This window comes from Aspergillus fijiensis, assembly GCF_003184825.1.
Source record: "Aspergillus fijiensis CBS 313.89 unplaced genomic scaffold BO72scaffold_8, whole genome shotgun sequence".
Taxonomy (NCBI): Eukaryota; Fungi; Ascomycota; class Eurotiomycetes; order Eurotiales; family Aspergillaceae; genus Aspergillus; species Aspergillus fijiensis.
Genome location: NW_024468984.1, coordinates 228,388 through 240,971, shown reverse-complemented (window position 1 = coordinate 240,971; position 12,584 = coordinate 228,388). Strand labels below are relative to the sequence as shown.

Here is a 12,584-nt window from a genome sequence, read left to right as displayed (position 1 = left end):
CAAAGTCCAACACCCGCTCTAGGCCAGCCCACACCCACAGCCAGGTAAATTTAGTCCCAGCTGGCTCTACAAATAGAGTATGTGGATAAGAACGGACAGCAGCAGGCAAGGCACGACCCGCAAAAGGCGATCTTGTTGGCACGAAATGACCCGAGGAAAGCGAGTGAGAACGAGGCAAAGTGCGCGAGTTGCAGGGACATTCCACGTTGCGGATCCGGCGCGCGGGCAGGCGGATAGTGACAGTCACACCCTCCAGAAAGCAATGAGACTGGCTGCGGACAATCGACGTCGGGCCAGGATGATCTACATGATTGAACTTTAGGGATACATGGGGGGGAGGGAGAGGAGGGGTGACAGGGGACCGTAAATCGAAGGTAATTAGAAAGGGCAGACACACCGAAGTTGGGGAAGAGGGAGGAGGATCTTGAAAGAGAAAGAGGAAGAAAGAAAAGGAAGAAAGAGGAGAGAGAACCTTGAAGTTGGGGGGATTTCGTCCACCAACCAAGCCTGCAGCATCACGGGGATTTCCTGCACTACCAATTCATTCGACTACTTACTATGAATATTAATAGTAGGTTACCAACTATAACTAACTAACAGTTGGCTGTCAGAATATCTCCCTCCCCACGATTGGTATTTGTTATTGTTTACCAAGTATACCTAGTACCTACTTTTCCCACGGACCAGGCGCTGTGTCTGGCATTGCATCATCGATGACATCCTCTCATGGCCGTCGCTCGGGAGTGGCGCTGCGCAACCCATGGTCAATCCTCACCAACCTCGCTTCAACCGAAGGGAAGCTTAAATGGTCGCTGATATCGATGGCCGGGATTTAACCCATGATCTTGATAGAGAGAAGACCACATGGGGAAAGACAAGGGGGAAAGGGCAGCCAGCAAGATTCAATCTCTTAAGTACTCGGATGAGTCTAGTTACTGTCTCCAGCCGCCATGCGTTATCACCATGACATCCATCGGCCATCTCTTGTTTCAGGGATCTTTCTTGTGCGTGAATGGTGGATCAGATCAAGATCTAGACAACGACCGGGGCTCTTCGTTCCCGGGTAATATGAAGAGTACCTGTAGTTCAACCTAGGATTGCGGAGATGCGAAGCTATGACATCTTATTTCTGTTGGGACCAAACAACAGAAAGAACCGAACGGTCGCGACGATCGGGAAGGGAACATGACGAGAGATGACGCTGTGTTCCGTCACTTGTCCGTTAGTGGAGGAGGGGAGAATGAATGAATGAGGAGGAGGACGAGGAGGAGGACGAAAGATCCGAGGAAAGAAGAAGCGACAGACAGAGCCAGCCTTAGTTAGGATGCGATGCATGCCCTGGGCGGCTGACTCAGCTACTATGCTCCAGGAGCCCTCGACGTCATCTTGTTTGTGGTTTTCGGTCAGGCGGTAATTTTGATCGAAGAAGTTGGGTCCCATTGGGGCATTGGGTATGGATGGGTGTGTACCACCCAGGTATGGGAATTGTATTGAGGGTATTGATGGTAGCTGATGATGACGCTGTCCGCTGTTTCCCTCCTATCTCTCTGTTACTGTCACTGTCAGTTTATGCTGTTGCTGCTACTGCTGCTGCTGCTCACTGATGATGTACGTATTGGTTTGCTCTTCTTGTTTTTCTGCTTCAGCTCATCAGCTGCTAACTTAACATCTTTGCCTCACCAAGTAAAAGCCATGGCGTTGTGCTTACGGAGCACTGGATCGAATTAGACTTTATATCCTCATATCCTCATTTCCATCGCATTGTTTCATTTTCCCTCGTCCTCTTCTTCTTCTTCTGCTTCCTCTTCCTGCTCCTCCGTATTCTGACTCTCTCCCTCCCACAACAACAATCTAAAAGACATTATTGAAACTGTATCGGCCCATTCCCCACTATCTCCCTTCGTCGTTCTCCTCTCTCAGGCTGCAAGACGTTTAGAATTCCTCTTTCAGGTACTGAAACTGCTTTGGACGGCCTTCTTCTCTCGCCTTCTGTGTTGCCTTCCATCAGCCCAGCCTTAAATTAAAATTATCTCATACCTCTTTTGTCTTTCCCCTACGATAATCATTAGCCCCTCCCTCCCCCCATCATCATCACCACCACCACCACCACCGTCATCCGCGCACACCTTTTTCTTCTTCTGCACGGCGCATTTAATCACCTGGTAAATCTCCCCCTCCCCACCTACATATTTTTTCCCTCGATCTCTGTTTTTCTTTTCCCTTTTTCCAATTCCATTCCCAACTGTCTTGGACCTGTCATCCCCTCTTGCTATTCTCTGTGTCCATCTCATGTCTTCTTGACCCCGACTCATTTCCCTATCGTCATCATTATCACTCCCACCACTTTCTAATCTCTCCCTCCCTCTTCACCCTCTCTCAATCACACAACTAACATTCAACACTCAGACCTTGTTGAGCACAAGCACAACAAGTAATAATTAGAGGACAAATCATTCAAGACAGGGAAACCCTAGACAGAAAAGAGTTTCCGGACGACAGCCGCACTATTCCTGGTTGACAGTCTCTTTTCAAATCCTATTTCATCATCACCTTTTGTTTCCGGCTACTGCTGCTCTGCTGCTACCTTACCTTACCTCCAACCTTTCCTTCTCCTCCCTCTCTTCCCTCTCCGTTCCCATTTTGATCTCATTTTATTTTCCACGCCCTGCCCCCCTCCCCCTTACTCAGCACTATGAGTACCATACAGAATCTCAAAAATTTCATACGTCATGGCAAGCAAGCCCGCCTGGTGACGCCGCATGCCGAACCCACCACCAATGTTTCGCCCATCCATGCCGAACAACAACGTCAACCACAGGGCTCCTATCCCGCCGCTGCCGGCAACCTCGACGCCATTGACAGCAAACTAGGCAACGGAAACGCTCAGCCTTCTCAGCGGAACTCCGACTCGTCACAGTCTAGGCGCGCTCGCGAACTCGAGATCGAGCAGATCATCGCCGAAGAGAAGAGTAGTCGGAACAAGATGCCTAAATACCCGGGTCTCGAGCGCTGGATCTTGATGGAGAAGATGGGGGATGGCGCCTTTAGCAACGTCTATCGCGCCAAGGACACCACCGGCGAGTTCGGGGAAGTCGCCATCAAGGTGGTGCGCAAGTTTGAAATGAACAGCAACCAGGTAGGGCCGCTAGCTGTCTCCTTTGCTCTTTTGCCAGTCGCTTCCTGCTTTCTCTCGCGATTTCTTTCTTGGTTTTGTGTTCTGTGCTCTGTCATCTTTGAATCATTTGGCCAATGTCCTTCTACTAGACTGCCGCCCATCTGCATCCGGGGATCAGAAAGAAACCCAAAGCTACGGAGGTGCGCAAAAACTAGATAACATCATCCTTTCATCGGGCATCCCCTGTCTATCGCTCACACCTGCTCTGCAACGTTCCGCTCCGCGTCGTTTGCTACAGCTGCCACTCATTGTGTTACAAACCAGAGTAACTGACCTTGTTATAGCGTGCCAACATCCTGAAAGAAGTGCAGATCATGCGCAATCTCGACCACCCTAATATCGTCAAGCTGATTAGTTTCTCCGAGTCGCGTCAATACTACTATATCATCCTCGAACTCTGCCCCGGTGGCGAGCTGTTCCATCAAATCGTGAGATTGACCTACTTCAGTGAAGAGCTCAGTCGCCATGTTATTGTGCAGGTCGCCCAGGCAATTGAGTATCTCCACGAGACTTCCGGAGTTGTGCATCGGTACGAGATCTAGAAACATATGTTCTATGATCGAAAGACACTAACTGAAGTCATAGTGATATCAAACCCGAAAACCTTCTCTTCTACCCGACAGAATTCATCCCGAGCAAGCACCCCAAACCTCGCCAGCCCGGTGACGAAGACAAGGTCGACGAGGGCGAGTTTATTCCTGGAAAAGGTGCTGGTGGTATCGGCTTGATTAAGATCGCCGACTTTGGGTTGTCGAAGGTTATCTGGGACAGCCAAACCATGACGCCGTGTGGAACAGTCGGATACACCGCCCCTGAGATCGTCAAAGATGAGCGGTACTCCAAGAGTGTCGATATGTGGGCCCTGGGTTGCGTTCTCTACACTCTCCTCTGTGGTTTCCCGCCGTTCTACGACGAGAGCATCCAGATCCTGACTGAAAAGGTTGCTCGTGGTCAATATACCTTCCTATCGCCGTGGTGGGACGATATTTCCAAGTCGGCCCAGGATCTGATCTCTCATCTCCTGACGGTGGATCCGGAGAAGCGCTATACCATCAAGCAGTTTCTCGCCCATCCCTGGATCCGTGGCACCGATGAAGCTACCGAAGCTGCTGCGGACGCTCCTCCACTTGCAACGCCTCTTACTACCCGCAAGCAGGGACAGCCCTTGGATGCATTTGCGGCCGATCAAGCGCCATTCGCTCCGATCAGTGCTCGCCTCGGCGACCAACCATCGGCTGGTATGGAACGCCCCATGGACTTCCGTTCTCCTGGAGCGATCAATTTGCGCGAGGTCTTCGATGTTGGTTATGCCGTGCACAGACAAGAAGAGGAGGGCAAACGTCGCAAGAACTTCCGTCAAGGTTACCGTGGGGCCAATCCCTCGACGAACTTCCGGTCGGCGCTGAACCCTCTGAACGAAGACTACGATGAGCCGGATGAGATCAACTATCAACCCATCCAGCGCGAGGATTTTGCCCCTTCCAAGATCCCCAAGTCCTCACAGCAGGCTGGTGATGTCGCTGCCATGGAGGCGAAATTGCGATCTACAAACTTGAGTGGTGCTCCCAGCCATGCCGCGCAAGCACGACAAGCCCATCAACCCCGACAGCAACAAGGCTACGGGCAACACAGTGCCAAGGTGGCCGCCGCTGCAAGACAGAGCATTGCCCGAGGCGCGCGGGAGCCCTTCGAGCTGAACCTGGATAATGCTACTCTCCTAGAGAAACGCGGTCGACGCCACCAGCCTGTTGCTTGATTTTCTTTCGACGATCCGAGGTCACGTCCTTAACGAATCGAGACAGCCTTCGGGCTACGAGTTCCTATTTTTATGAGTTCAGTGCATACGGTGACAATGTTTCTCCTCTGGCTTGGTGAATGGGATTGATTTCCTCTGGGTGGTTTATAATCAATCGGTCGCATTTCTCAGGGTGTTCTTTTTTATTTTTCTCTTCCCCGACTTTCTATTTATGTTTTCATTTATGATAAAACTTCTTGTGCGTGTTCTACCTCTTTGCGTTGATAAGTTTCAGTTCTCCCTTCCATTTCCAACCCAACTTGCGGTACCTTCTTCTTTTCCCCACACTTTACACATATCATTTCTTCCTTCCTACCTTCTTCGTCGGGATTGCCAACCGGACTTACACTCTTACACTACGGATGGATATATGCGCCCGCATGATCGAATCATATACATCTCCTGCCCCCCCTTCTTCATTTAAACCTTTCCCCCCCTGGATCTTGTCATGTCATTCATATCTTGATGCAATCCGTCCATGAACATATACCTGCGCAGGAACAATGATGTCTTGACTTTATGGTTTACACCGTTTCTTCCCCCCCCCTCTTCTTTCTTGCCCTTCGCCCCCTTTTCATTGCTGTCTTCGACATTTCTGCCTTGTTCCTTGACGAATTTTGTGCGTAGAAGCAGCGTTTTGGTACGTAGATTACTAGTACCGACTTGGCCGTCAATTTTCTTTTTCTTGAATTTTCCCAGTTTTGGTCTGTAAATGAAGTGACCTGATGATCGGCATGTGTATTGTATGATAGATGAAATCATTTGGGATATTACTCCTTACTTCATTCAAAAGACATGTAAGGTTTGCTATATAACGGTTGTGGGGGTCTTGACGTGTAACGTAAGAATGCTATTTTAGGTGGGGGGTTCTGTACTCTATCATGATTCTATACACCGGAGTCCAAAGTATGTGTACGCGGAGCCTTCACTCCATCCCATCAGACATAATAATCACAGGTGAAAAATAAAAAATCATCCAAACGATGCATGCGAACCCATACCTCACCTTTGTGCACGGATCACAAAACATCGCCCAAAACCAACAAAAACAAATAGTACAAAAATGGTATCAATCATGAGTCAGATCAATGCTGCATCGTCAACAGAAACAGGGATATAAACATGAGGGCATGAGATTCCCGTTGAAGAAGGCACGGGTGTCGCTGTTCTCCTTCTCAGGGTGGGTTTTCTACATGATTTGCCGGCCCATAGTCTCGATGGGCAGCAGGCACATGGCCAGGAACGCAGCCAGGATCAATGCACCCGATGCGTAGATGGGGGCATCAGGGCTGGCGGAACCGCCGTAGATAGCCACCAGGGGGGCACAGAGACCGGCGATTCGGTTGAGACAGGAGGAGATGCCCGTGGCAGTGCCGCGGTTGGGGGCCGGGAAGACCTCCGGAGTGTACGCGTACAGAACACCGTACATGATGTTTTGGAAGAAGGCTTCCAGACAGGAGCAGACGAGCTGGACGTTTGAGTCGGTGGAGGCAGTGAAACAGAAGAGCAGGACACCGGTGATCAGAGTCGCGATGCACATCGTGCCCTTGCGACCGACGTACTTGATCTCCACGGTATAGCAGGCTAGAATGGAACCAGGAACGCCGACGACGGATGTGATGGCGTAGTTCCGATAGGCGATGTAAGTGGAGCTGGAGCCATCGCTCCCATTGTTGGCCAGGTACTGGGGAAGGAAGGCATTGAAGAGGGGATAGCCCATTCCAATGGTAGTCCAGCAGAACCAGAGCAGAATAGCTAAGGCGAGGTGTTAGCAAGAACACGAGCTACACTTGACATGGCTAATACGTACTGCTCATAGCAAGCTTCTTTGTGGCAAAGAGCGGGGCAATGTGGTCGAAAGAGAACTTGGAAAGATATCTCTTCACGATCTCGGTCGAGCTGAGCTTCTCTTTCTGAGCCTCCTGTTGATAACCGCCGATCTCGTTCAGGATTTCCTCGGTGAGCCACGTCTTGGTCTTGTTCTTGTGAGCAATGCCGTAGACAGAAGCAACGGCGTCAGCCTGGCGACCACGGCCCAGCAGGAACTTGGGCGATTCGTAGAGGTGGAAGAGGAAGAAACGGCAGATAAACATGAGGAAGGTCAAGCCACCAATGGTGAAGACGAAGTATCTCCAGCCCATGTTATCCTGCTTGCTGCAGCAAGCGACCCCACTTGCGACGTCACCGCACGAAGGAAGACCGCTGTCACAGCTGAAGTTGGGAATCAAAGCCCAGGCGAGCAGACTGGAGATCAGCTGACCGACAGGCCACCAGACACTCAGCATGGTCAACATGTTTCCGGAAGCAAAAGGCAAGAATTCCAAAAATAAAGCTCCATCGACGGGTAGGTTACCACCAACACCAAGACCCAGGCAAGAATAGAGGGCACAGGTCCTGAATGGTTAGCATCAATCATTGGCTATCTTTAGACATGAAAGTCATAACATACCCAATCCAGTTCGGACCACCACCAGCTGCCACACCAAAGACACTGCACAAGAAAAGCGTCGTGTTGAAGGCGAGACGGCGTCCAACTATATCGGAAGCGATACCCCAGAATGAAGCACCAATGCACAGACCCAAGAACAGAGCACAGGTGGTGAATCGCACCCGCGTAGAGGAAACTCCAAATTCCTCCGCGATCGGTGTTAGGGTTAGAGCAATGCCCTTAAAAGGTTAGTATGATAGACATTGGATGGTACCATCTTTGGTCTCTTACCTGTAACCAGAGACTAGCGGCCCGGCGTCAGCAACACGATCACTGCGAGAGGGAAGCGGTTTTCTACTTACTTGTCTGCAAGCCAACCGAAGCCGCACATAGCAAAAAGCTCCCACTGATACCGGCCCATGCCAATATCCTGGATGGCTCTATTAATGACCTTTGCTTTGCCTGCATATACAATTTAGCTTTGCCTTTGCTCATCGACACGGATAAGAAGAAAGATTGTTATGGAGCCACTTCTTAGCGCGAAGGATAATGATATGTAACGTACGGTCATAGACAGAGTCCTGCCCCGTGGCAACCAGATCGGCCTCAATCTCAGCGCGGAGGGCTTCGATGGTCATATGATCGTAGTTGTGGAGGGATCCAAACCCAGCTTCCTCGGAGGGAGCTCTGTCAAGGCTCTTTTCATCAGTCTTGTCATCAGTACCGCCCACTTGTTTGGCTGTCTGGGTGTCGGGTCTCGAGCGCATTGGGGCCTGATCGAGAGGGATCACGACCCCAGCGAAGTCGCTGTGGTCGTGGTTTTTGAACGGGTTGATTCCGAAGGGCATTGTCGCTCGGGAAAAGGATGGTGCTTGGAATTTGGGTCAAATTCTGAGGGTCAATGGCCGGTGGTGGGAACGAGGAAGCGCTGTCGAGGGCTCGTCTACCGTGGAGAATGGGCTGGAGTCACCAAGGGCAATGGGGAGATTCGTTCTACTTCTCAAGTCGCACAGGATGCAGGTGGTAGGCCGGGAATCGAGACGGTTAGAGCGCGAATGGGAAAAGCTAACGAAGCGGATTGTCGCAAGGGTCAAGTGGGAGGCGCAATGGTATTGTTTGTGGCGCGAGGGGATGATGGGGTCAGCTGGTCCTATGTCGCTGCTAGTGACGAAGAGTACAGCAGAACTGCTCAAGCGATGATTGAAAATGGCCAAGAAGAAGTAAATGGTATGTTGATAGCCCAGGGGGCGAGGAAATTGGAAAAACTGGTAGCCCAATTGACCTGATATGACAGGACGAGAGAACCTGGGGGGTCGAGGGGGAAGGATGAGGTCACAGACACGGAGACTGAACCTCTTGGGGAGATTTGGGATGAGCGGAGAAAGCAGGTGAAAATGAAGCTTTCTGATGGCGATGAGACAATTACCGCAACAGTAGGCGTCTTCACTGCTGGTGCCGTGGTATAGATGGATGAAATAGGAAGGAAGGATGGATGGGTGGGATTGCGGGGGAGGGGCGGAGAGGAAGGAGGAAAGGTAGGAAAAGAGGAAGGAAGAGAGAGGGTAGGGCCGTGAGGTGGTAGGGAAGAGAAAAAGAGAAAAGATTGCAGGATACAGAGAATAATTGGCAGTCTATATACGGTTTGGGAGTCGAGGAAACAGCAACAGAGTTGAAGGAGCAACGAGTGATGGCATTGTCCCTCATCTTGCTTCTACTTCTCTTCTTTCCCTACACTTTCTTTTTTTTTCACGCTAGTACGCTATCGATAGGTAGAGAGACCATTGGACTGGAGGGGCAAAAGACAACAATGGGTCGTCATGCAGCCGATGAGCCAGTCAGCGTGAAGCAAGTCTGTCAGCATCAAGATTGCAAGTGATAGAAAAAAGTTTTTCGGTGTCGCCCAGGATTATCAGATTCTCCAGCATGGGCTGCTCAATTCCAGGCCACCAGCCGAAAATCTCTGTTGCAACAAGATCCTCTAAGCTTCTCTGAACAGCAAGCAGAGAGTAGCAATGAGATCGGGTAGTTGCAAGGGATGGTGGTTGTTTGACAAGCCACATTGAGGGATTGTACATACAGTAGTAGTAGTAGTAGTAGTAGCACATGCACTTGGTTAGTGAAAGGTAGCCGGGAGCGGAGAAGGAAGAATGGAGAATGGAGAATGGAGAATGGCGCGGAAGCTTTGATAGGCTCAGCCCAGATCACGCCGGCCGACGCCGACGCCTTTTTTGGTGGAATGCTCATTGGCCCAAAGTCGAAAGTGGTGTGGAGGTGGGGGTTTTGGTGGGCTTGGCATTTGGCTGGCTGCAGAACGGCCCGCTAAAAGCAGCACTGCGTTGGGAAGTTGGAAGGAATGGAAAAAGGGACAGGAACAATCAGACAGGACAGGAGAACTCCATTCATGATAATGAGTCGCCTCTTCCTTATCTTGCAGATTAGGTCACTGGGGTCCTATCAATGATATTTGTACTAAAAGGGCAAGAACTGACAACATTGTACAGAAATAGTTATTACTTCCTCTCCTTCATCTCACCATCATTGTCTTATGCATCTTTTTGAAAGTTCATGGTCAACTGGAGGAGGGTCCAAGAACGGGAACAGCCACCCCATCATGGCGACCCATTCTTTGCCGTTGTGGCTCACTCCGCTGGCTCACAACATTTCCTGGAGCCTGGCGTCGAAACTGAAATAATCGAACTGGGTCTCCTCCGACTCTCCGGCCATCCTCGGGCTCCGCCTCAGGGAAAGACGATCCCCACAACACGTTGGACATGCTCATGAATCGCTTGCATCGCTGATTCAGATTGTGCCAGGCTGCCAGCCCTGTGCCCATTGGGTCTTGGGTCTCGTGATGACCATGAATGGAGTTCAATCAGGGTTTACCGCATCTCTATCTCGCGATTGATCAACCAGCTGAAGGGAAAAGAGATGGGTCAAGGAAAAAAATCCCACGTGCCAAGATTGACCTGGCCCCTACGTCATCGAAGACACGGTCCATTTAGCACTAATCCAGAACTGGTAATCATATGGAGGTAAAATTACCCCATCTGGTGACAGCGTCGGTACCGAAGCCCATGTCTCGAAAACATTCGGAAGGTGCCGCGAATTCGCTTGTCCAATTTCACCGCTGCCCAAACTTCGTCGGCTCACAGTCCTTCGACGAGATTCGTTCGGGATCTAACTTCATGGCGGGGGCAATTGTCTTCTCAACATTAGGATAGGAGGGGGTGGTTCGCACACTTGCTGTCAAGGTAAGGAAGTAAGGAACAACAGGCGTGTCTGACAAGCAACTGAAGTGTGCACGATCTACAGGACACATGCGAACGACCACCCGCACCAACTGTTTCAAGCCAAGAGTTCAGCGACGAGTCAACAATTTCAATTTGTCTGACCCTGTCGACACGAGGTTGGATTCCCAAGCAGGCTTAGGCTCGATGTTGATGCAGCCTTTCATCATGGTCCGGTTCGTCATGTCCGCATCCGTCTTGAGCGATGATGCCTCAGCCCGGAGCCTCCGCTACTACCCCTACCCTCAATCCCATTGTCATAATGCACCCATCCTGCCCCTCGAGGACAACATTGCACAATGTCTTTGCTCCAGTCACTCCCGCAATCCGTTGAGTTGAGTGAGCGACGGGAAACGTTGTCTCGCCCTGACCAATGACGGTACTATTTCCGCCGAAGTGGCCCGGGACTCATTTACCCGTCCCGAATCCCAATGGTGATGGGGCCAAAGTCGAGCATCTCCTCGTCTAGTCTCATTAGGGACCCCTTAGCCTGTTTCGCCCTGGTCTTCTCTTCGACTTCGCTCGGCACTGCCATACCTTGGTCCCAGCCAATCCGGATGGAGCTTTCATTCTCAACCAGAAAGGACCGTCTTTGGGGCAAAAGACACATCCCGAGGTATGGGGTAAGACGTGTTCCCCCGACCTGTCAGCGTACTTGATGTCGGACTAGGGCACGAGTCGCAATTTGTTCGAGACTGCGACCTACGTTGCAGTATTCTTGTGCAATTTCGGCTATCTTGTGTTCTGATTGCTTCTCAGATGAAGGGAGAAGATTTGTGCGAGTCAGCTACATGAGGACGAGCGTAGTAAACGTAGACCCCTAGGTATAGAGTAGCGAATCATTTAGTTACCGTAAGCCACCATCTTGCAGTTTCAGCCTCTTCTCTTCCTCCAAGTCCAGTCTTACTACATGAGCAAAAATCGGCCCAGATTCACCGTCCGAGATCTTTTCAACCCCTCAGCCGTCTCTATATCCCCTCGTCCGCTAAGATCCACCTAACAATGGCATGATCCGCGCCAGGACTGTTCCGCCAACAATCAATTGTATTCATGGTCTGATATGAGGGTCTCCATGCATAACAACGAAGAAACTTTTCAGTCTCGCTATCATCCGTAAGATGAACGCGACTAGTCTGTATACGTTATGGAGCGACACTAAAGCAGTTAAAAAAACACCGCTAGTCGATCTCCAGTGCTGTGCAGGGCTACAGCGTAAGTTAAGCAGAGCAGCGTAAGCACTTGCCACAATCATAAGTCACCGATTGAGTTAGTCAATGCAGTACCCGTGACAGTGTCAGACAAAGTACGTCCAGTACTGTACTTCACTCCCCGACTACTGTCCAAAATAAGTAATCGCTAGTGAGCTCACACAGTTGAACAGTTATCATCTACCATGTCCGTCAACCATACAATGCAATACAAAAACTCATTCCACATTATCGCCCGTCACCATCACCAGCCCCATCCCCATCATCATCATCATCATCAACACTACTATCGAGTTGGTACATGAGTACCTGCAAAGACAGCCAAGCCAGTCAGCCACACGCCATTAACCAGCAACCCATAAGCAAAGCCCAACCCCATCCATGATGGAGTAGGCAGGTCGGTACTTTGCAGTACCAAAGCCTCTGTGCTTAACCGGACGGCCACGATCATCCGAAACTACAATAGTTAATATAACTTATTCCCCGGTGCTTTACTTGGGGTAAGGTACTGTACTGCCCCCGGCAACTTTTGCGGTGCGCCGCGGTGGCGTAGCTTCAACGTGATGCCGTGAGCTTCGCGCCAGGAATAGATTGCCTGTTTGGGGTGGTGGTAGCTCGCTACCCGTGGTTTGAAAGCTGATTACTGATGATGTGTTTAGGGGATTGTTCGCTGGGATGATGTGGCCGGATA

At 50.6% G+C, this 12,584-nt stretch overlaps 2 protein-coding genes across 2 annotated transcripts; one reads left to right on the top strand and one right to left on the bottom strand.

Moving 5' to 3' along the window:
- Positions 1–2,573: 2,573 nt before the first annotated feature.
- On the top strand, positions 2,574–5,037 carry BO72DRAFT_282584 (serine/threonine-protein kinase). Its single transcript, XM_040940302.1, has 4 exons — positions 2,574–3,136; positions 3,265–3,315; positions 3,460–3,704; positions 3,761–5,037. The coding sequence occupies exons 1-4, from the start codon at positions 2,693–2,695 to the stop codon at positions 4,929–4,931; spliced, it is 1,911 nt and encodes a 636-aa protein (XP_040804553.1). The 5' UTR covers positions 2,574–2,692; the 3' UTR covers positions 4,932–5,037.
- A 1,122-nt stretch (positions 5,038–6,159) lies between these two features.
- BO72DRAFT_493066 (putative sugar transporter) lies at positions 6,160–8,246 on the bottom strand (the record flags this gene model as incomplete). The annotated part of the gene is made up of 6 exons (XM_040948348.1): positions 6,160–6,725; positions 6,781–7,364; positions 7,420–7,637; positions 7,690–7,702; positions 7,761–7,860; positions 7,964–8,246. The coding sequence occupies 6 exons, from the start codon at positions 8,244–8,246 to the stop codon at positions 6,160–6,162; spliced, it is 1,764 nt and encodes a 587-aa protein (XP_040804552.1).
- Positions 8,247–12,584: the final 4,338 nt, after the last annotated feature.